Source organism: Trachypithecus francoisi, unplaced genomic scaffold, assembly GCF_009764315.1.
Source record: "Trachypithecus francoisi isolate TF-2019V2 unplaced genomic scaffold, Tfra_2.0 Lachesis_group21, whole genome shotgun sequence".
Lineage (NCBI taxonomy): Eukaryota > Metazoa > Chordata > Mammalia > Primates > Cercopithecidae > Trachypithecus > Trachypithecus francoisi.
The window spans coordinates 45,430,269-45,451,860 of record NW_022681467.1 but is presented as its reverse complement, the minus strand read 5'-3'; the positions used below and the strand labels follow the sequence as shown (position 1 = coordinate 45,451,860).

The 21,592-nt window shown below is 46.4% G+C and overlaps 1 protein-coding gene across 1 annotated transcript in view; it reads right to left on the bottom strand.

Moving 5' to 3' along the window:
• Positions 1 to 4,724, bottom strand: part of SLC9A8 (solute carrier family 9 member A8) — an 80,441-nt gene extending 75,717 nt beyond the window's left edge. The window contains 2 exon segments of the mRNA XM_033186703.1: positions 2,243 to 2,424; positions 4,477 to 4,724. Coding sequence (XP_033042594.1) covers positions 2,243 to 2,424; positions 4,477 to 4,502 — 208 coding nt within the window. The 5' untranslated portion in view covers positions 4,503 to 4,724.
• Positions 4,725 to 21,592: the final 16,868 nt, after the last annotated feature.

Below are 21,592 nucleotides of genomic sequence, written 5' to 3'. Positions count from 1 at the left end.
CTTGCAGTGAGCCGAGATCGCGCCATGGCACTCCAGCCTGGGCAACAGCAAGACTCCATCTCGGCGGGCGCGGTGGCTCAAGCCTGTAATTCCAGCACTTTGGGAGGCCGAGACGGGCGGATCACGAGGTCAGGAGATCGAGACCATCCTGGCTAATACGGTGAAACCCTGTCTCTACTTAAAAATACAAAAAACTAGCCGGGCGACGAGGCGGGCGCCTGTAGTCCCAGCTACTCGGGAGGCTGAGGCAGGAGAATGGCGTAAACCCGGGAGGCGGAGCTTGCAGTGAACTGAGATCCGGCCACTGCACTCCAGCCTGGGTGGCAGAGCAAGACTCCGTCTCAAAAAAAAAAAAAAAAAAAAGACTCCATCTCAAAAAAAAAAACAAAAAAACAATTTGAACTTGGGTCAAACTCAAAGCTATTTATTCCTTAGCTAATCAAAAGTGGTTGTGTAGTTTCAACTGGATTTCTTTTTTGTTTGTTTTTTGAGATGGAGTTATAGGCACTCTGGGTGGCATTTAAGTTTTTGTCTTTTATCGAAACCTCTCGACAGCTATCTGGTAACCTGGTTATCAGTCTCTAGTCTTATACCAGCCTGGTATGACAGTCACTTGACTTCTCTATGCTGAAATTTCCTCACACACTAAAAGAGAAGGTTGAACAAAATTAGTTTTTTTTTTTTTTTTTTTTTCCCTGTTTTAAGACAGTGTCTTACTCTGTCTCCCAGGCTAGAGTACAGTGGCACGATCTTGGCTCACTGCAGCCTCCGCCTCCCAGGTTTAGGCAATTCTCCTGCCTCAGCCTCCTGAGTAGCTGGGATTACAGGCACATACCACCACAGCCGGCTAATTTTTGTAATTTCAGTAGAGACAGAGTTTCACCACGTTGGCCAGGCTGGTCTCCAACTCCTGACCTCAAGTGATCCATCCGCCTCGGCCTCCCCAAGTGTTGCTATTACCAGCATGATATACCGCACCCGGCCCAAAATGAGGTTTTCAGAAAGTGAATGCATTTAAACAAAAATAGCACATAACTAAATTAACAATACAGGTGGTGCACAGATATGGCAAAAGTCATGACCATAGTTAATGAGAATGACAGAGGTTAAGGAAAACAGGGTGCTAGGGCAAGGATCTCTGCTCTTTCAATCAGCAGCAAAACCGTTAAATAAAATTCACATGGAAGTCTAATAAATATGAACACAAAATGATGCTCTGATTGAAGCTAGGAGTAGAGGGTCAGATATTCTCCCATCTGACTCCTCCCACCTTCTGCCACCCTACCCCCTGCTCCTTCCTCCCCTGCACATACGCACACTCCTTTGAGCAGAACTTGAAATTAAACTAGATGTTCAAGATTCTTTTTTTTTTTTTTGAGACAGAGTCTCGCTCTGTCATCCAGGCTGGAGTGCAGTGACGTGATCTCGGCTAACTGCAACCTCTGCCTCCCAGGTTCAAGTGATTCTTGTGCCTCAGCCTCCTGAGTAGCTGTGATTACATGCATGTGTCGCTACGCCCAGCTAATTTTTGTATTTTTAGTAGAGACAGGGTTTCACCATGTTGGCCAGACTGGTCTTGATTTCCTTTTTTTTTTTTTTTTTTTGAGACGGAGTCTCGCTCTGTCGCCCAGGCTGGAGTGCAGTGGCCGGATCTCAGCTCACTGCAAGCTCCGCCTCCCGGGTTTACGCCATTCTCTCGCCTCAGCCTCCCGAGTAGCTGGGACTACAGGCGCCCGCCATCTCGCCCGGCTAATTTTTTGTATATTTTAGTAGAGACGGGGTTTCACCGTGTTAGCCAGGATGGTCTCGATCTCCTGATCTCGTGATCCGCCCGTCTCGGCCTCCCAAAGTGCTGGGATTACAGGCTTGAGCCACCGCGCCGGCCTGATTTCCTAACCTCAAGTGATCCACCTGAGTCTCCCAAAGTGCTGAGATGTCAGATGTGAGCCACCATGCCGGGCCTCAAGATTCTTTCTAGGCCAAAATTTTTTTAATCCTTCTTTCAAAGGCTAAAATACTACATTAAGAGCTCTTTGGAACTTGCTAAGCGCCATGATTTTATAAGGAAGAGAGTTCCCTGTTACGATGTTATAAACTGAACATGTTCCCTCAGTGTTTGATATGAAAACCAAATGGGAGGAAGACTTGACACAGTCAAGAGGAGTGACAGGGTTAAACACACAGACCGAGCACACAGACACTGGGGATGGCCGATGATGGGGATGACAGAGTCCATATTCACCTAGGACAAGGAGGCTGAAGAAAATGGTCATGCCGCTGGACTGCTCCTCTTGCTGGGCCTGCTCCCCTGTCTGCACGGGTAGGATGGGCTTGCCAGGGGTCGGGAGCACCAGTTTCGTCGTGACAACCAGGGTGGCGTGGAGGGTGACATTGAAACCCTCATGAGTTGTATTGGGGAACCTCCTGGAGGACATAAAAAGCATAATTACATAATAGAAAAGGGTCCCAGAACATCAATTCACACACCTCACACCAGAAAGAGAAGCTGTCCAAGAACTTTATGGGATTCACAAGTCTTGTAACTAACAGGCAGGTCTTGGAGAGAAACTTATTAAGAAAATCCCTGGCTGCACAGCACTACTAGTGGCCTCTGGTGTTTTTGAATGCAGCCACTTAGAGGACAGGAATGGTAGGGAATCAGAACTAGTATAGAAATGAAATGCTGCCTGCTCTTTGGCAAATACTGGGGGATTAAAACTCCAAGGCAAACTGGAGTCTCATCACTTTCCAAGGTCCAACATTGTCTACTTAGCACCTTTGTTTCTCCAATTTACATTCTTTTCCTTGCATTATTTCTGCAAGTTGAAGAAGCCACCTGAATTTGCCCAGTGGTTGATCTGGGCATGCCCTACCCTACTTTACAAATTCCTTCTCAGATTTCAAAAGGCTCAAATGTCACCTCCTATTACCCCTTCTTACCTCACCCGAATTTACCCACTCCATTGCTTATGTTCCCACAGCTCTTTCACATCGTGCTGGGATTGTGGACTAGTGCAATACTGTTATAATAACTGTAACTGTGACTATAAAAGTTAATATTTTCTGAGCACTGCTTCATTTCAGGAACTAAGTAACAATTACCTCTCATTTAATAGGTATAACATGTCTGATTGGGTATGATTACTTTCCCTTTTTTACCCATGCACAACTAAGGCTCAGGGAGGTTGCAAAGCTTCACCAACATCTCAGTTAGTGGCAGAATCAAACTGAAAACCCAAACTTGAAATCGCTGGGCTATATTGCCTCTTTCATTTTGTGCTGCTGAGGCCCTGTTTAGTGTCTGGGATGGAGCAGTTGCTCAATAAGTATCTGATTACATTAAATGACCCCCATACGGCCAAGAAATATATTTGAAAAGTTATCAGGTGAAGGAGTCCAGTATTAATGAAGGGGTTCCTTATTCATCTTCACGTACTCATTCCACAGTGATAGGGCATCTACAATCTGCAACAGACTCTGCCCTGTAGGTATGGAGATGACTTTTGGACTTGTCCAAAAGTACCTGGAGGACACAGATCGTCCTTCCCTATCTCCCCTTGTTCAGCTAATCCCCCCTCCTCTCTACACACCAGCTATGCTGCCTGTCACTCAAAAGCACTAAACCCTTTCTTCAACCAGGCCTTTTGAACCTAATGTTACTTCTCCTACCCCTCCTTCTGGTCATTCAAGTTTCTGCTGCATGTCACTTTTTCCTGAGTGGACTCCCCAACCCTAACTCTATTCTGCTTCCTTAGGAACACTTAACCCATTCACGGCAGAGTTTGCAATTTTTATGTGAGAAAAATCTGACCTTGGCGATGACCTTGAGCAGTAGGATATAAATAGCTCCCACACACTTAGTGTTCCAATAACAGAACATTAGGCACAAATAGGGTTAATCAATCACGATCTGAAACCATCGTGACTAATTATGGTCTTCTTTTCCCACTAGAATGGAAGCTCCCAGAGAGCGGCTCCTGGTCGGCCTCCTTTCCTACTATGTGCCCAGGGCCTGGAATTGAGTAGATGGCTAACAGTTAATGACTGAACGAAACTTATTGAAGGAGAAAGACATGAAAACTGATCGTTACAGAGGAGGAGACGACTGGCTACGTAGGACGTGGGTGTGGAGAACCCGGACGACTTCCTGGAGGAGGCGGAAGAGGGCTCAGTAACCACGAGATAACCGAAAACTGGGAAAGTAAATATGTGTTGCATTTTCCGCAAGGCCGCTCTCGGGGCCTGCGCTGGGCGGCAGATTCCCAACTCGAGGGACCGACCTCCAAGAGAACGCAAGGCCCACCTGGGCCCAGGCCCGCCCATACCGCCCCCCTCATAGGCACCAGCTTGGTCAGTCCTGGCCGACCAGCAAAAGAAGCTCCGCCTTCCGGAGCCTGAGGGCGGACTGAGGCGCTCGCTGTCACCCGCCGGGGCCCAGCCCCGCCGCCTCTGCCGCCCGGGAAAAAGCCCACTCACTCCTCTTCCGCCATCTTCTCCCCCATCCAGCGGAGCTTCCAGGACCACCGAGTTCGGAGCTGCGGGGCTAGCAGGACCCGCTTTTGCTTCCGGCTTCCGCTGGAGGCGCGGGCGGGCGAGCGGGAGGCGGGGCCTCGGCCGCGCGGGGGCGGCCCTCTGTCCCTGCGTCTCAGTGGCCCGAGGGTGGGAGAAAGCGCGTGGGAGGATTGTCTCTTAGTCCCTCCCCGGGCTTTCGGGACGCTTGTCCGGCCTGGGCAACATGACCACCTGAGCCCGAGAGATTCCGGCTTTTCCCCATCACAGGCCGGGGACGTTTTGGGGAAACTCCTGTGAGGTCACTGTGACTCACCCTGAGGGCAAGCAAGCACCCTCCGCCCAGTGCTCTCGACTTCGCTGTGCTAAAAGAGTTTGAGAAAGGATGCCCAGCCTGTAGCCTAAGTTGAGAGACCCCAGGGGGACACTTCCCCAACCCGAGCCTTTCCTTCGGCTGTGGAGAGGAATAACCGCCTGGACTTGACAGGACAGTGCAGCATTTCATCTGTAAACATGTATTGAGTTCAGACTATATGCCTAGCGTTAAAATGGATGCTGATGATCTAGGGGTGGACCATTCATTAAGCAGTTCATTGATTCAACACATGCTTAGTAGATGCCTTCTATGTGCCTAGCAGTGGCCGGTGGGGTGGGGATGCGGGGAGGGAACAAGGTGAGGTGGGAGGGGTAGGTGAGACCCCCATCGGGAGGACTGGGACCCTATCGTAAGGACTTTGGACTTTATTGACCGCTTCTGTTGCTACCTCCCTTCCTGATCCAAGCCACTCTATCTCATCTGGATAATTGCAACGCTCCATTCAGGGTCTTGACTCACCCCTGTTCCTTATGGATTTCCACACAGCAGCTGGAGTGATCCCTTAACTCATCACTCCTCTGCTTAAACCCTCCAATGGCTTCCAATCTCCATCAGAGAAAAAAACCTTGGGGAATGTACAGGACTCAACCCTGCCCCCTTTTCCCCTCTGAAGTGTGTGGGAGGGGGACATGGGGCTCTATATCTCCCCTCCCACACACTTTCACTTTCCACTATTGTCACAGACTCACAAGGAATACTTCCATCCTTGCACTTGTTGAGCCTTTATCTAGAATGCTCTTCTGGGTGGCTCTTTGGCTCCCACCTCTCCTACGTTTGGCCTTTTCTTTAACCCTTATCTTGTGTGTTAGACCTCCTTGACCACCCTACTTAAAATCCAAGGCCCCTCGCCTTCCCTAAACTGTTTTTCCACATGACACCTAACCTACCGTATGTTTTACTTATACACTTGTTTATTAACCATCTCTCTCCATGAGATGCAGAAATTTTTGTCTCTTTTGTTCTCCATTTTATCTTTAATGCCTACAGCAGTATCTGGCACATAATAGACACTCAATAATAAATAATCATTGAGTAAATAAATCAGTTAATTCTAGGTGTGTTAGGAAGTCACAGAAGGGTTTTGAACTGAGAAGTAACATGAGCTTTGCTGCCTGGGAGCTGACTGGGGGTTGGCGAGAGAGAGAGGATGGAAGCCCCAAGGCTAGTGAGGAGGCTTTTGCAATAATCTAGGTGACAGCTGATGGCAGTTTGGATGAAAGTAATACCGAGGAGGTGGCAGGAATGGTTGGACTCCTGGATGCATATTGAAGATAGGGTTTGCTGATGGACTATGGCGTCTGAAAGAGGATTTAAGCATGGTGTAAGGGTTTTGGCCCCGAGGAACTAGGTAGAGAAGAAATCTGGCTCTAACCTTGAGTTCTCCATCCTCTAAGGTCTCTTGAGATTGCTACAGCTAACTGAGAGAATGTCATCAGGATCCACCAATGTTTGAGTAATAATAAACTTGCTTCCTTCCTGCGGGTGTGGTGTTGGGCTATTGTTTCCTTAATTCTTTACATAGCTTTGAGATAGATACCATCATTATCCACAGACACAGAGAAATCAAGGCACTTGCCTGCAGTCCCACAGCTGGCAAATGACAAGGCTAGGATTCAGGCACAGAGTCTGTGTTTCTAACCAGTAGCCCTGCTGCTCTCCACTGCCTTAATTTCTCTGGCTCTTAAATGGGGCTAATAACCTACTCTCCTCTGTTAGCACACAGCCTGGCGGGAATGACCTGGTCTACAAAGGATTGAGAGTGGGGTTCTCTCTGGCCACACTTGTCGACTGAGGGCTTGAGGCTACTGTTTTCTACCAGTACCAATAAACCCCACATGACTGGAATTCACCAAGCTGGAAACCCCACATAGCTGGAATTCACTACTCTTCTCTATCCTATGTCTCGCCTACTGCCCTTGCCACAGATTCTGCTGTCAAGGCCAGATGAGGGCTTTGTGATGGTCATGGAGTTCCTGACCTTGGCCTCTTCTGAGCCTGCCACTAACCATGAGGCTGCAGAGAACATGCTTTCATGCCCATGGGTGAGTCCTTGGCTTTCTCACCTATTCCTGAGGATGAATCTAAAATCCCTGGTCCTTCCCCGAGGAAGATAAATAAAGCCATTCAACATGCAGTTTCTGGGCTCCTATGCTATGTCAGGCCGAGAAGGGGCCAGCATATGGCACCACAAATTCTGGTGCCAGACAGGGCTAGTTCCCAACCCTTCCTCAGGTCCTCAGGACCTACAGTCTCCGTGACCCTGAGAGGCTATAGCACCCTCAGAGCCTCAGGGCCCCCTCATTTTTTTTTTCCTTAATAACACTTTTCTTTAGAAGACTGTTACAAGATTAGAGAGAAAACTGCCTTTGCTGTCTGTTCTCTCTGCCTAGACAGCTCTGCCCGCTACCTCCAGTCTTCTTGTCATTCAGGTCTCAGCTTAAATGTCCCCCTCCTCAGGGAAGCCCTCCCTGACCAGTTTCTGTGAAGAGTTAGACAGTAAATATTGAAGGCTTTGTGGGCCTTACGATCGCTGTAGCAACAAATCAACTCTATAGTTTGTGTGCAGCATAAATAATACAAATATAAATAGGCGTAGCTGTGTTTCAACAAAACTTTATGGATACTGAAATTTGAATTTTGCATTACTTTCACATGTCATGAAATACCATTCTTCTTTGGATTTTTTTTTTTTTTTTGAGACAGAGTCTCTGTCGCCCAGGCTGGAGTGCAATGGCGCGATCTCAGCTCATTACAACCTCCACCTCCCAGTTCAAGCAATTCTCCTGCCTCAGCCTCCCAAGTAGCTGAGACTACAGGCATGTGCCAATACGCCCAGCTAATTTTTGTATTTTTAGTAGAGACAGGGTTTCACCATGTTGGCCAAGATGGTCTTGATCTCTTGACCTCATGATCCTCCTGCCTCAGCCTCCCAAAGTGCTGGGATTACAGGCGTGAGCCACCAGGCCCAGTCTGTTGTTTTTTGAGACAAAGTCTCACTCTGTCACTGAGGCTGGAGTGCAGTGGCACAATCTCGGCTCACTGCAACCTCTGCCTCCTGGGTTCAAACGATTCCTGCCTCAGCCTCCCAAGTAGCTGGAATTACAGGCGTGTGCCACCATGCCCTGCTAATTTTTGTATTTATAGTAGAGACGGGGTTTTGCCACATTGGCCAGGCTGGTCTCAAACTCCTGACCTCAAGTGATTCACCTGCCTCAGCCTCCCAAAGTGCTGGGATAACAGGCATGAGCCACTGCGCCTGGCCAATAATTTTATCCTTAATGCTTTTATTAAACAGGGAATCAAATTGGTTACCATGTGTATCAGTCAGGGTTCAATCAGAGAAGCAGAACCAAAAGGGGATATATTTTAAGAGCTTTATGGCAAAGAATTGGCTTAAGACAACACAAATGTATTATCTTATAGTTCTGTAAGTTAGAAGATAAAGATTTTCACTGGGCTAAAATCAAGGTGTTGGCAGGGTCACATTCATTCTGGAGGCCCTAGGGGAGAATAAACTTTCTTGCCTTTTCCAGCTCCTAGAGGCTGCTTGCATCCCATGGCTCATAGCCCACTCCCTGTCTTTAAAGCCAAGGACTGCATCACCCCATGCTCTACTTCTGATTCTGACTCTCTTGTCTTCCTCTTCCTCTTCCCCGCCCCCCCCTGCCTTTTTTTTTTTTTTTTTTTTTTGAGACTGAGTCTCGCTCTGTCACCCAGGCTAGAGTACAGTGGCATGATCTTGGTTCACTACAACCTCCGCCTCTGAGATTCAAGCAATTCCTTCCTCAGCCTCCCAAGTAGCTGGGGTTACAGGCGCCCGCCACCACACCAGCTAATTTTTGTGGTTTTAGTAGAGATGGGGTTTCACCATGTTGGCCGGGCTGGTCTTGAACTCCTGATCTCAGGTGATCCACCTGCCTTGACCTCCCAAAGTGCTTGGATTATAGGCATGAGCCACTGCGCCCAGCCCCTCTTTCCCTTATTAGGACCCTTCTGACTACATTGGACCCACCTACATAATCAGAATAATCTCCCCATCTCAAAGTCCGTTGATTAGCACCCTATTTCCATCTGCAAACTTAATTCATCCTTGCCCCGTAACATATTCACAGGGGCCAGCAATTGCACATGGCCATCTTTGGAGGGCCATTCTCCTACCCACCACACCGTAGGAAAAACAAGATCTGTTGGACTTCTCATCAGGTTTTTTTTTTTTTTTGAGATGGAGTTTCACTCTTGGAGCCCAGGCTGGAGTGCAATGGCACAATCTCGGCTCACTGCAACCTCCACCTCCTGGGTTCAAGCAATTCTCCTGCCTCAGCCTCCCAAGTAGCTGAGATTACAGGCATGTGCCACCACATCCGGCTAATTTTGTATTTTTAGTAGAGATGGGGTTTCTCTGTGTTGGTCAGGCTGGTCTCGAACTCCCGACCTCAGGTGATCTGCTCGCCTTGGCCTCCCATAGTGCTGGGACTACAGGCGTGAACCACCACACCCGGCCCTCTTCATATATTTTTGTTATCTATTATCATTTCATTTTGATTCATATATGGGAAAGAGTGGGACATAATTTCTTTAATACCTTTGGATGCTAACATTTTAATCTGGCCCTGACCACTTAGCATATAACAGGCACTAGAATTACTAAGCAAAAATAGAAAATCTGGGCTTGTAGAATTCAGTGGAGTCAGGTGTAATTCTCTGAGAAAGTTTGTGAAAAAATGCAGATTCCAGGTCGTGCATAGTGACTCGCAGCTGTAAACCCAGCACTTTGGGAGGCTGAGGTGGGTGGATCACCTGAGGTCAGGAGTTCAAAACCTCCTTCACCCTCACCTGCTTTGTGTCCTCCCCACTGTCCCCACCCTAAGACCTGGTGACTGATAGAAACACTTGCTTCCTTGGCTTACTTTTTTTCTTTCTCCCTTTAAAAAAAAAATCATAGTTTTGACTGGACGTAGTGGCACACACCTGTAATCTCAACCACTTGGAGGGCTGAGGCAGAAGAATCACTTGAACATGGGAGGTGGAAGTTGCACTGAACCTAGATCACACAACTGCACTCTAGCCTGGGCGACAGAGGGAGACTCCATCTCAAAAAAAAAGAAAAGAAAAATGAAAAGTTACAGAAAAGGAGAAAAGTAAAGGTCATCATAGTTTACCATGGAGCTCAGCTGTGAATGGCATTTACATAGTCACAATAATTGTAGACAGTAAATATCAATCTCACAAGAATAACCATGTAACTATATTGAGAGAATAAAGGATGGGAAGGGTCTCTGCATGTGCTGGGCAGGTGAGGGGAGGGAAAGAGGGCAGAACCCTTATTGCCCAGAGTGGGAAAGCAGATTTTACTGAAAACAGAAAAATTAAGAAGTGGTGATAGAAGCATGTTATTCCAAGACATGGAGTTAAATACCCAAAAAATCAGCTCAAAGTGGTTGTCTCTGGGGAAGCAGAAATGAGAGGAGAGAGCGAAGTGGGGATTGCTATTTTTAGAAAATTTGACTCTTCAACTTATGTGCATGTATGACCTCACTACAAATAAAATTTAAACCAAAGAATAAAAAAGGACAGGAATAACATGTTGAAATGTTGTTTTGGTAATGGTTATTTCTCAATTGTGGGTCATGGGTATTGTTTTTCCTTTTGCTTATAATTTTTTTCTGCAAATGATGTATCATTTGAAATAAGCAAAAATATGATTTAAAAAAACATAAAAATAGGCCAGGTGTAGTGGCTCACGCCTGTAATCCCAGCACTTGGGGAGGCTGAAGCAGGTGTATCATGAGGTCAAGAGATTGAGACCATCCTGGCCAACATGGTGAAACCCCGTCTCTACTAAAAATACAAAAATTAGCTGGGTGTGGTGGTGCACACCTGTAGTCCCAGCTACTCGGGAGGCTGAGGAAGGAGAATTGCTTGAATCCGGGAGGCGGAGGTTGCAGTAAGCCAAGATTGCACCACTGCACTCCAGCCTGGCAACAGAGCGAGACTCCGTCTCAAAAATAAATAAATAAATAAAAATTAAAAATAGAGACAGGGTCTCACTATGTTGCCCAGGCTGGCCTCAGACTCCTGGGTGCAAGTGATCCTCCTGCCTCGGCCTCCTAAAGTGCTGGAATGACAGGCATGAGCCACTGCACCCGGCCAAAACTATGATATTTTTTAAAGGGGAAAAGATAAAAGGTAAGCCAAGGAAGCAAGTGTTTCTATCGGTCATCAGGTCTTAGGGTGGGAACAGTGTGGCGGACACAAAGGGGTGAGGGTGGAAGAGGAAGAATCCACAGGGCTGGTGACTCAGAACAGGGAGGTGAGGCAGCATCAAGACAGAAAGATCAAAATACCCAGGGCCTTGACTTTCTGTGTTTAAATAAATATGACAAGCTGGCCTGTTTCTAGCTTATGAAAGATGGCTGGCAATTACTGAGTGTTGCAGGTCACAAGCACAGTGTCAAAGGGATTTACTTACATTTTCTGCTTCTACTCCTACCTGCCTGCCACAGTCACGCATCGCCTAATGACAGGAATCCGTTGTGAGAAATATGTCGTTTGGCGATCTCGACGTGAACATCCTAGAGCAGACTTCTTCAAACCCAGATGGTGTCACCTCTGACACACCCAGGCTTTTATGGTATGGCCTATTGCTTGTAGGCTACACACCCATAGGGCATGTTACTGTACTGGGTACTGCAGGCAATGGTAACACAATGACAAGTTTTTATGTATCTAAACATATCTAAACACAAAAAAGGCACAGTAAAAATACCATATTATAACCTCATGGGACCACCATTGTATTTGTGGTCTATCTTTGACCAAAATGTATGTCTGTAGCTGTATTTACCTTACAATGACAGTGCAAGCAGTCTTTCTTTCTTTCTTTTTTCTTTTCTTTTCTTTTTTTCTTTTTTTTTTTTGAGAGACAGGGTCTCATTCTGTTGCCCAGTCTACAGTGCAGTTGTGGGATCACAGCTCCCTGCAGCCTCAAACTCTCAGGCTCAAGCCATCCTCCTACCTAAGCCTCCTGAGTAACTGGGATTATAGGCGCACGCCACCATTCCTGGGTAATTTTTTGTTTTATTTTATTTTTTGTAGAAAAATAAAATAACTTTTTGTTTTATTTTATTTTTGCTATGTTGCCTAAGCTGATCTTGAACTCCTGGCCTCAAGTGATCCTCCTGCCTCAGCCTCCTAAAGTGCAGGGATTATAGATATGAGCCATGGTGCTTGGCCCAAGCAGTCTTTTTGAAGTATGTTTCAGATCATGTTACTCTTCTGCTCAAAATCATCCCATGGCTCCCCATTTTACTGCAAACAAAACCCAAACTCCTCTTGGCAGTCCGCAAGGCCCTGTTTGGTCAGCTCCCTTTCCCTACAGGAGTCTCTTGTCCCTTTTCCTCTGCGTCCCAACTCACTAATCTGCTCCTTGAACATGCCATGCTTGGATGAGTTCCTGAGTCCCCACCTCAGGAACTTTGCACTTACTGTTCCTTTGTCTATCACCTTTTAGATATACATAGAGCTGCCTCCTAGTCATAATTCAGATCCCATACAATGGAAGCACCCTGACTGAGGCAGTCTCCCACCTGCCCCAGCCAGCCACTGCGTCTTCCAGCATTTCACTCTCTTGTCCTCATGGTACCTATTATGTGAAGTTACCCTGTTTTGTCCTTTTTTAAAAAAACATATTTGAAATTATTATTGAAATATGGCCCGGGAATGGTGGCTCACGCCTGTGATCCCAACACTTTGGGAGGCCAAAGCAAGCGGATCACTTGAGGTCGGGAGTTCGAGACCAACCTGGCCAACATGGCAAAACCCCGTCTCTGCTACAAATACAAAAATTAGCCAGGTGTATTGGTGCACACCTGTAATCCCAGCTGCTTGGGAGTCTAAGGCACAAGAATCACTTGAACTCGGGAGGTGGAGATTGCAGTGAGCCAAGGTCATACCACCACATTCCAGTCTGGGTGACAGAGCAAGACTCTATCTCAAAAAATAAATTAATTAATTAAATTAAATTAAATTAATATTGAAATATAATTCATACAACAAAAACTTCATTTTAACATGTGCAATTCAGTGGCTTTAGTGTATTCACTATGTTATGCAACCATCACAACTATCTGATTCCCAAACATTTCCGGCACCCCAACAAGAACCTCTGCACCTATCAGCAGTCACTCCCCACTGCCCCATCCCCTGGCAATCATTGCTTTATTTTCTGTCTCTATGGATTTACCAATTCTGAGCATTTCATGTAAGTGGAATAAAATATGTGACATTTTATGACTGGCTTCTTTTACTTAGCACAATGTTGTTTCTTTTTCAAATTAAGTATGGATTAAGCACCTACTATGTGCTGTGTCCGCAGTAGCACAGAAAACCCCAAGGAAACTATCTTTTTTACTTTATGTTTTTCAGAATTTTAAATTATTTCTTATTCTAATTTTTAAATTTTATTTTATTTTATTTTATTTTATTTTTGAGACAGGGTCTCACACTGTCACCCAGGCTGGAGCACAGTGGTGCAATCACTGCTCACTTTGGCCTCAACCTCCCAGGCTCAAGTGATCCTTCCACCTCAACCTCCTGAGTAGCTGGGACTATAGGCGCACATCACTGTGCCTGGCTAATTTTTGTATTTTTTTTTTTTTTGTAGAAACGGGGTTTCACCATGTTGTTCAGGCTGGTCTTGAACTCTTTGACTCAAGGGATCTGCCAGCCTCAGCCTCCCAAAGTGCTGGGATTACAGGAGTGAGCCACTGTCCCTGGCCCTTTATTTATTTTTTATTTTTTTATTTTTGCAGACTTTTTTTTTTTTTTTGAGACGGAGTTTCGCTCTTGTTGCCCAAGCTAGAGTGCAATGGCATGATCTCAGCTCACTGCAATCTCTGCCTCCTGGGTTCAAGTGATTCTCCTTGCCTCAGCCTCCCAAGTAGCTGGGATTACAGGCACCTGCCACCATGCCCAGCTAATTTTTTGTATTTTTAGTAGAGATGGGGTTTCACCACATTGGCCAGGCTGGTCATGAAATCCTAACCTCAGGTGATCCACCTACCTCGGCCTCCCAAAATTCTGAGATTACAGGCGGGAGCCACCACACCCGGCCCAGGCATTTTCAATGAAGGGGAAACTTTCTCCATAACCTCTATTTTCCCCTCAGTAATCCTCAAGTCTTCCTGGTACACCCTCAAGACAGATGATGAGCTAAGGGTTCATAGGCTGGTTTGGGGAAGTCTCCGCTTTTCTAACTCAGCAGACGTTCAGCTGTCTCTAGAGAAAGCCGCAGTACCCCAGCAGGGAGCCCTCAACCAAAATGGAAACAAAAGAAAAGTCCCATTACGCACCTGTTGCTAAGGGGTTTTCCCGTCTCTTTGCCTCTTATTCAAGACAAATCTGTGGGACAGTTAAAATATCTGCCATAAATAAAAATATAGAAGGGTCCACAGGACAAGGAATGCAGGAAGCTTCTAGTTGCAGAGGGAACCGCAAGTAAGGAAATGGGGGCGTCAGTTCTACAACTGCAAGGAACTGAATTCTGTCAACAATCTGAAAAGCCAGTTCCTCCCAGAGCCTCCAGATGAGGACTCCAGTGAGCTGACATCTCTGCTTCAGCCATATTATGCCCTGAGCATGGAACACAGCAGAGCCTGCATGAGCTTAGGACCTACAGAACTGGGAGCTAATATATGAGTATCACTTAAAAGGAAAAATAGATATATTCACCTTGCTGCCTTCAGTCCTCAGCTGAAAGTGGATTTGCTTTGAGTACCCCAGGGCTGGCCAGCTCTCTTGGGCCAAGGGGTAGACAGAGAGGTTGATTAGGAGTTAAGAATCCAGACACTGGAGCCAAGTTTCCAGGGTTCAGATCTCAGCACTGCCACTTACCGCCTCTGTCATGTTGGGCAAGTTAACCTTCTTCTGCCTCAGTTTCCCTGGTATGTATTTCAGAGTATTATCTTTGGGTGAAGTGAGCTAATATTCAGAAGTTCTTTTTTTTTTTTTTTTTTTTGAGACGCTGTTTCACTCTTGTTGCCCAGCTGGAGTGCAGTGGTGTGATCTCAGTTCACTGCACTGCAACCTCTGCCTCCTGGGTTCAAGCAATTCTCCTGCCTCAGCCTCCCAAGTAGCTGGAATTACAGGAGCCCGCCACCACGCCCAGCTAATTTTTTGTATTTTCAGTAGAGATGGGGTTTCACCACGTTGGCCAGGCTGGTCTCGAATTCCTGACCTCATGATCAGCCCGCCTCGGCCTCCCAAAGTGTTGGGATTACAGGTGTGAGCCACCGTGCCTGGCCTATTCAGAAATTCTTGAAGCCATGTCTGGTACGTAAGTACTTCATGGATGTTTCTTAAGTAAAATAACCTCCCCCAGTCAATGTATATGTGCATAATGGGATGATTGCTTCAAAGTAGGGCTGAGCCCTTCATTGCTTCTCCTGGGTTAGAAATACCAGTTGTCAGCCTGGGCAACACAGTGAGACCCCGTGTCTACAGAAAAGAAAAATAGCCAGGCACAGTGGTGTATGCTTGTAGTCCCAACTACTCAGAAGGCTGAAGTGGGAGAACAGATTGAGGTGGGAGAATAGATTGAGTCTGGGAGGGCAAAGCTGCAGTGAGCTGTGATCGCACCACTGCACTCCAGCCTGGGTGACAGAGCAAAACCCCGTCTCAAAAAAAAAAAAAAAGTACAAGTTGTGGTGACATCTAACCACATGTTTTCTTGTCTAATCTAAAGCCCAAAAGGGAAGTTTCTCTCTATTTCCTAGTAGCGGGAAACTAGAAAAAAAAACCATTATCCAGTAATAGAAGAATAAGTGCAGGCACGAAAAAGGATGACTCCTATCTATGGGTATTAACTTGGGAGGGGCCTCTGCTCTGCCTTGGCAATGTAGTGCAGTGGTTAAGGTCATGGGCCTTGAAGCCGGATTACTTATTTCTGAATTTCAGCTTGGCCACCTACAGCTATGTGATCTTAGGTAAATCACTTAAACTCTCTGTGCCTCAGTTTCTCCATCTATAAAATGGAGTTGATAATAGTGCTTATCACACAGGACTACTGTAAATATAAAATGGATTAATACACAGAGAGCAACTAGCATATGCATTGTACATACTCAATAAATCTTACGGTTACTGTTAAATAAAAAGATAGCGCAGATTCACTTTAGAATTAAGTGCATGTGTATGCATTAAAAAAAAATCTGTGGGCTAATTTACAAAATGCTCCAAAATTATTACTGTTTTTTATTCTATTCCTCACACTTTTCTGTATTCTCTGAAAATGTTTTCTCTCTTTTTTTTTTTTTGAGACAGAGTCTCGCTCTGTCTCCCAGACTGGAGTGCAGTGGCTGGATCTCAGCTCACTGCAAGCTCCGCCTCCCGGGTTTACGCAATTCTCCTGCCTCAGCCTCCCGAGTAGCTGGGACTACAGGTGGCCGCCACCTCGCCCAGCTAGTTTTTTTTAAAATTTTTTTAGTAGAGACGGGGTTTCACCGTGTTAGCCAGGATGGTCTTGATCTCCTGACCTCGTGATCCGCCCATCTTGGCCTCCCAAAGTGCTGGGATTACAGGCTTGAGCCACCGCGCCCGGCCTGAAAATGCTTTTTCATAATGATGAGCCAATACTTTTTTTTTTTTTGAGATGGAGTCTCGCTCTTGTTGCCCAGGCTGGAACACTACTTTTATAATCAAGAAAAACATTTAAGTTCATTCCCTTTGAGGGTTGGGAGCTTATAAACAACTTTGCCCTCCAGAGTTGAGACCATCAATGAATTATTTGCCCAACCCCATCTTTATGTGTTTGAGGGCTGTTTTTGCCTTGGAAATTCTTGAACAGGAAACCAAGTCCACTCCCTGTGAATCAGGATGAGCCTGTTAAAGGCTTATTGGGGCAGGGAGGGGCGGTCCTTCTTCTTCCGCCCCTCCTCTGTGTTTTGGGGGAGGAAGGAATGACTCACCTTTCTTTTGGTTTGTTTGGCCATTTTTTCACTCCCAGTTTTTTTCACCCCCAATTTTTCAACGGAATGTGGGAAAGAAATGTGGCCCATCCAATCAATAGCTCTCCATGCATTTGTCTCAAACGTCAAAACAGATTCGTGTCTACTTCCCTACAAGTTAAAACAAACACACAAACTACAGAGTGATACTTACTCAACAAATGTGTATTGGATACTTGGCCAGTCTGTGAAAGGCACTGGCGACACAGCAATGGCAAACAGAGAAAAATGTCTGCTCTGAATAAGTTAATTTAGGCAGTGAAAAATGCTAGCATGCAAGAAAGCATGCTGGAGGTGGAGCCACTTCAGATGGGGTGGTCACTGGGGAGGTAGCGTTTGAACTGAAAATGTAGAGTGTGCTTCCATTTTTGTAAAAATATTATTCTGTGTTTGTATATGACTATTTATTATAAGCACAGAGAAGAAGTCTGGAGGGATACTCACTAGACTCTGTTTGTGTTCTTATTTTTATTTTTTTTACTTTTAGAGATGAGGTTTTGCCCAGTCACCCAGGCTAGAGTGCAGTGGCTCACTGCAGTGTCAAACTCCTGGGCTCAAGCGATCCTCCTACCTCAGCCTCCCCAGTAGCTGAGACTACAGGTGCACACCACCATGCACAGCTAGTTTTTTATTTTTGTTTTTGCAGAGATGGGGGTCTCATTATGTTGTTCAGGCTATTGTCGTTGCTCTTGAACTCCTGGGCTCAAGCAAACCTCCCACCTAGGCCTCCCAAAGTGCTGGGATTATAGGACACAAATAGGCCCAGCCTATTTATGCTTTTAACTCCTGATGCTTCTAGAGTTCCATTCTATGCATTGGCCTGGGCAAAACTCTTGGAATACCAAGCTGATTTAGGTAGGCATAATTCTGCCCTCAGAGGACCATCTCCTTTTCTAATTCCCCGTCCTGGCTGGTCTGGACTAGACTCCACACACATCACTGCAAGTGACAGAACCCCTGCCTCGAACTGGCTTATTCCAAAAAAAAAAGGAATGTATTGGCTCACATAATGAAAAGTCCGATTCAGGCATGGCTGGATCCAGGAGCTCAACAGAGTCAACAGCCGTCTGCCTCTCCATCTCTCATCTCTGCTTCCCCTATTGTTGGCTCCACTTCAAGCCAGCTCTCCCCAAGATGGTTTCCAGCAGCTCCTAGCTTCTACTGTTCCAGCCAGCAATTCTAGAGGATAGAGAGGCTCTCTTTCCCTGGCTCCCTGAACCAATCATATTGACCTGAGGGATTCAAGAATTCAAGACAGGAGAATGTGCCCACTTCTGGAACAGAACGGAGAGTCTCCCTCACCTGAACCACATCTACTGAGGGCGGGAAAAGGCCACCCAAATTCCCAATGGGAAGGCCAAAGAATGCATTATCAGCACATACGGAGCATTAACTATTGCCACACAGTAATGACAAGAGATAGGAGCACTTATCATTCCCATTTTACAGGGTGGAACTGAAGCTCAGCAACTTGCATAAAGCCGCGCAGCTAAGAAGTGGAGAAACTGGAATTTGATCAGAGGCTGCCTAAGGTCAAAGCCCCCAAAGGATGATGGTGATGTTGATAATAACCAGAATACTGTTGAAGGCTGGGTGCGGTGGCTCATGTCTGTAATCCCAGCACTTTGGGAGGCCCAGGCAGGAGGATCGCTTCAGTCCAGGAGTTCAAGACCAGCCTGGCAAACATAGTGAGACTTCTCCTCTACAAAAACTAAACAAAATTAGCCCAGTGTGGTGGCGACTGTGGTCCCAGCTAGCTTCTCGGGAGGCTGAGGCAGGAGGATCACTTCAGCCTGGGAAATTGAGGCTGCAGTGAGCCAAGATCACACTGCCGTACTCAGCCTGGGAGACACAGCAAGACCCTGCCTCAAAAAAGAAAATAGTAATAATATGGTTGGGTATCCCTAATCTGAAAATCTGAAATCTGAAATGTGCCAGAATCCCAAATTTTTTGAGCACTGATGTGATGCTCAACAGAAATGCTCACTGGAGCATTTTGGATTTCAGATTTTCAGATTAGGAATGCTCAACTGGTAAATATAATGCAAATATTCCAAAATCCAAAACATTCTGAATTCTGACACATTTCTTGTCCCAAGCATTTCGGATGAGGGATACTCAGCCTGTAATAGTAATAAAAGCTACTATTTGTTGAGCGCCTACTATGTGCTAAACTCTGCAAGCATGATCTCATTTTCTTCTCCCAGTAACCATTCGAGGCAGATAGAGAGGACAATGTTGTTGACTGACTCCTTGACAATGATCCCAGCCCAGCCACAGGCACTGGAACCAATGAGTCTAAGCTAATCATGAGACTTGCATCTTTTTGCCAGAGTTTGGTTCCAGAATGGGCCTCTGACCTACCCCGGGCTAATGAGAAGTGGAGAGAAGTTTGCCAGACATTTCTGGGAAAGTTCTTCCTCACTCTTCCAGGAAGATGGCCTGGAAATTAATCTATTTTCCTGCTGGACATGAAAGAGGATGCCCGTGGCCCTGACAGCTCCTGGCAGTCATTCTGCGATCACGAGGAGGACCAGCCTGAGGATGAAACCAACACTGTGGACGGAGACATGGAAAAAGCCTGACTCCAGGTTGAGATCACTAGGCTGCTGGATCTCCTGCTACCCAATCCTAGAAATGTCCTATGTGGGGAGCCAACGGAGCCTATGCCAGTAAAGCACGCTGGAGTTTTATTACCCGCTTCTTTCTAGCGAAGGGCATTCTAAAGAGCTCAGTAGGTATTTTTATTATCTTTATTTTACAGGGAGAGTGAGGCTCAGAGATTGAGTTGCCTGAGATCACACAGTGAGCTGGCCTTTGATCCAGAGTTTATCTGACTCCAAACTCACCATGCAGTATAGTTCTCACACAGCAATAGTCTTCCTTCGGCCAAATGTTTTTCAGCCCCATCATGCTGAATACCCGTGAAGTAGGTCTTTTATTATCCCTTTTGTTTCTGGGATGGAGTCTCATTTTGTCACCCAGGCTGGAGTGCAGTGGCACAATCCTGGCTCACTGCAACCTCCGCCTCCCAGGTTCAAGTGATTCTCCTGCCTCAGCCTTCCAAGTAGCTGGGATTACGGGTGCACGCCACCACACCAAACTAATTTTTGTATTTTTAGTAGAGATGGGTCTCCACTATATTGGCCAGGCTGGTCTCAAAGTCCTGACCTCAAGTGATCCTCCCTCCTCAGCCTCCCAAAGTGCTGGGATTACAGGCGTGAGCCACCACACCCGGCATTATTCCCATTTTGCAGATGAGAAACATCTGTAGGGAAGGGGAGGCTGATTATCAGAGTGGATTGTGGACCTACGCTTTGCTTCAGGCTTCTGATTCAGAGCCAAGAGGGACGATCGTCAGATGGAAAGGTGTGAGAGAGTGGGCAGTAAGGAAATCCCGGAGGATGCAGAATGCTAGGATCTTATCCTGACCCAGGAGGCTTGAGAAACAGAGCCCAGACACTCATTCATATTCTCTCAGAATTGGCTCTTAATTCATTTTAAATTTGAGGTCTTGGCTGAGTGTGTGGCTCACACCTGTAATCCCAGAACTTTTTGAGGCCAAGGTGGGTGGATCACCTGAGGTCAGGAGTTTGAGACCAGCCTGGCCAACGGGGAGAAACCCCGTTTCTACTTAAAACACAAAAATTAGGCAGGCGTGGTGGTGGGCACCTGTAATCCCAGCTACTCAGGAGGCTGAGGCAGAAGAATCGCTTGAACCTGGGAGGCGGAGGTTGCAGTAAGCTGAGATTGTGCCATTGCACTCTAGCCTGGGCAACAGAGTGAGACTCCATCTCAAAACAACAACAACGACAACAAAAATTGAGGTCTTTCTTTTTTGATTTTTTTGTTCGTTTTGTTTTGTTTTTGTTTTGAGACGGAGTCTCGCTCTGTCACCCAGGCTGGAGTGCAGTGGCACAATCTCGGCTCACTGCAAACTCCGCCTCCCGAGTAGCTGGGACTACAGGCACCCACCACCAAGCCCAGCTAATTTTAAAATATTTTTAGTAGAGACAGGGTTTCATTGTGTTAGCCAGGATGGTCTCGATCTCCTGACCTTGTGATCCACCCACCTTGGCCTCCCAAAGTGCTGGGATTACAGGCGTAAGCTACTGCACCCAGCCTGTTTTTTGTTTTTTTTAAAAGTCCAGTCTTGCTCTGTTGTCCTGGCTGGAGTGCAGTGGTGTGATCATAGCTCACTCCAGCCTCCAACTCTTAGCCTCAAGACATCCTCTCATCTCTGCCTCCTGAGTACCTGGTACTATAGGTGCATGCCACCACTCCTGGCTAATTTTAAAATTGTTTGTAGAGATGGAGCCTCACTATGTTGCCCAGGCTGGTCTTGAACTCCTGAGCTCAAGCAATCCTATCACCTCAGCCTCCCAAAGTGCTGGGATCACAGGCATGAGCCTCAATGCCCAGCCTGAATTTGAGTTTTAAGAAATTCACACAGGGTATACATCACCATTGTAGAAAAAATTTAGAAATATAAGCACATAATAAGGTAACATAATTCAAAATCTCACCAATAAGCCAGCTGTACAACTTTTGACAATTATGCTCAATCTCTTCATACCTCTGTTTCTTCTAAACAGAGTGACCAGGAAAGTCTCTCTGAGGAGGTGGCATTTGAGTTGAGCCTGAAGGATGAATTGGAACCACCACAGGAAGAGTGTTCCAGGCAGAGGGAACAGCACATGCAAAA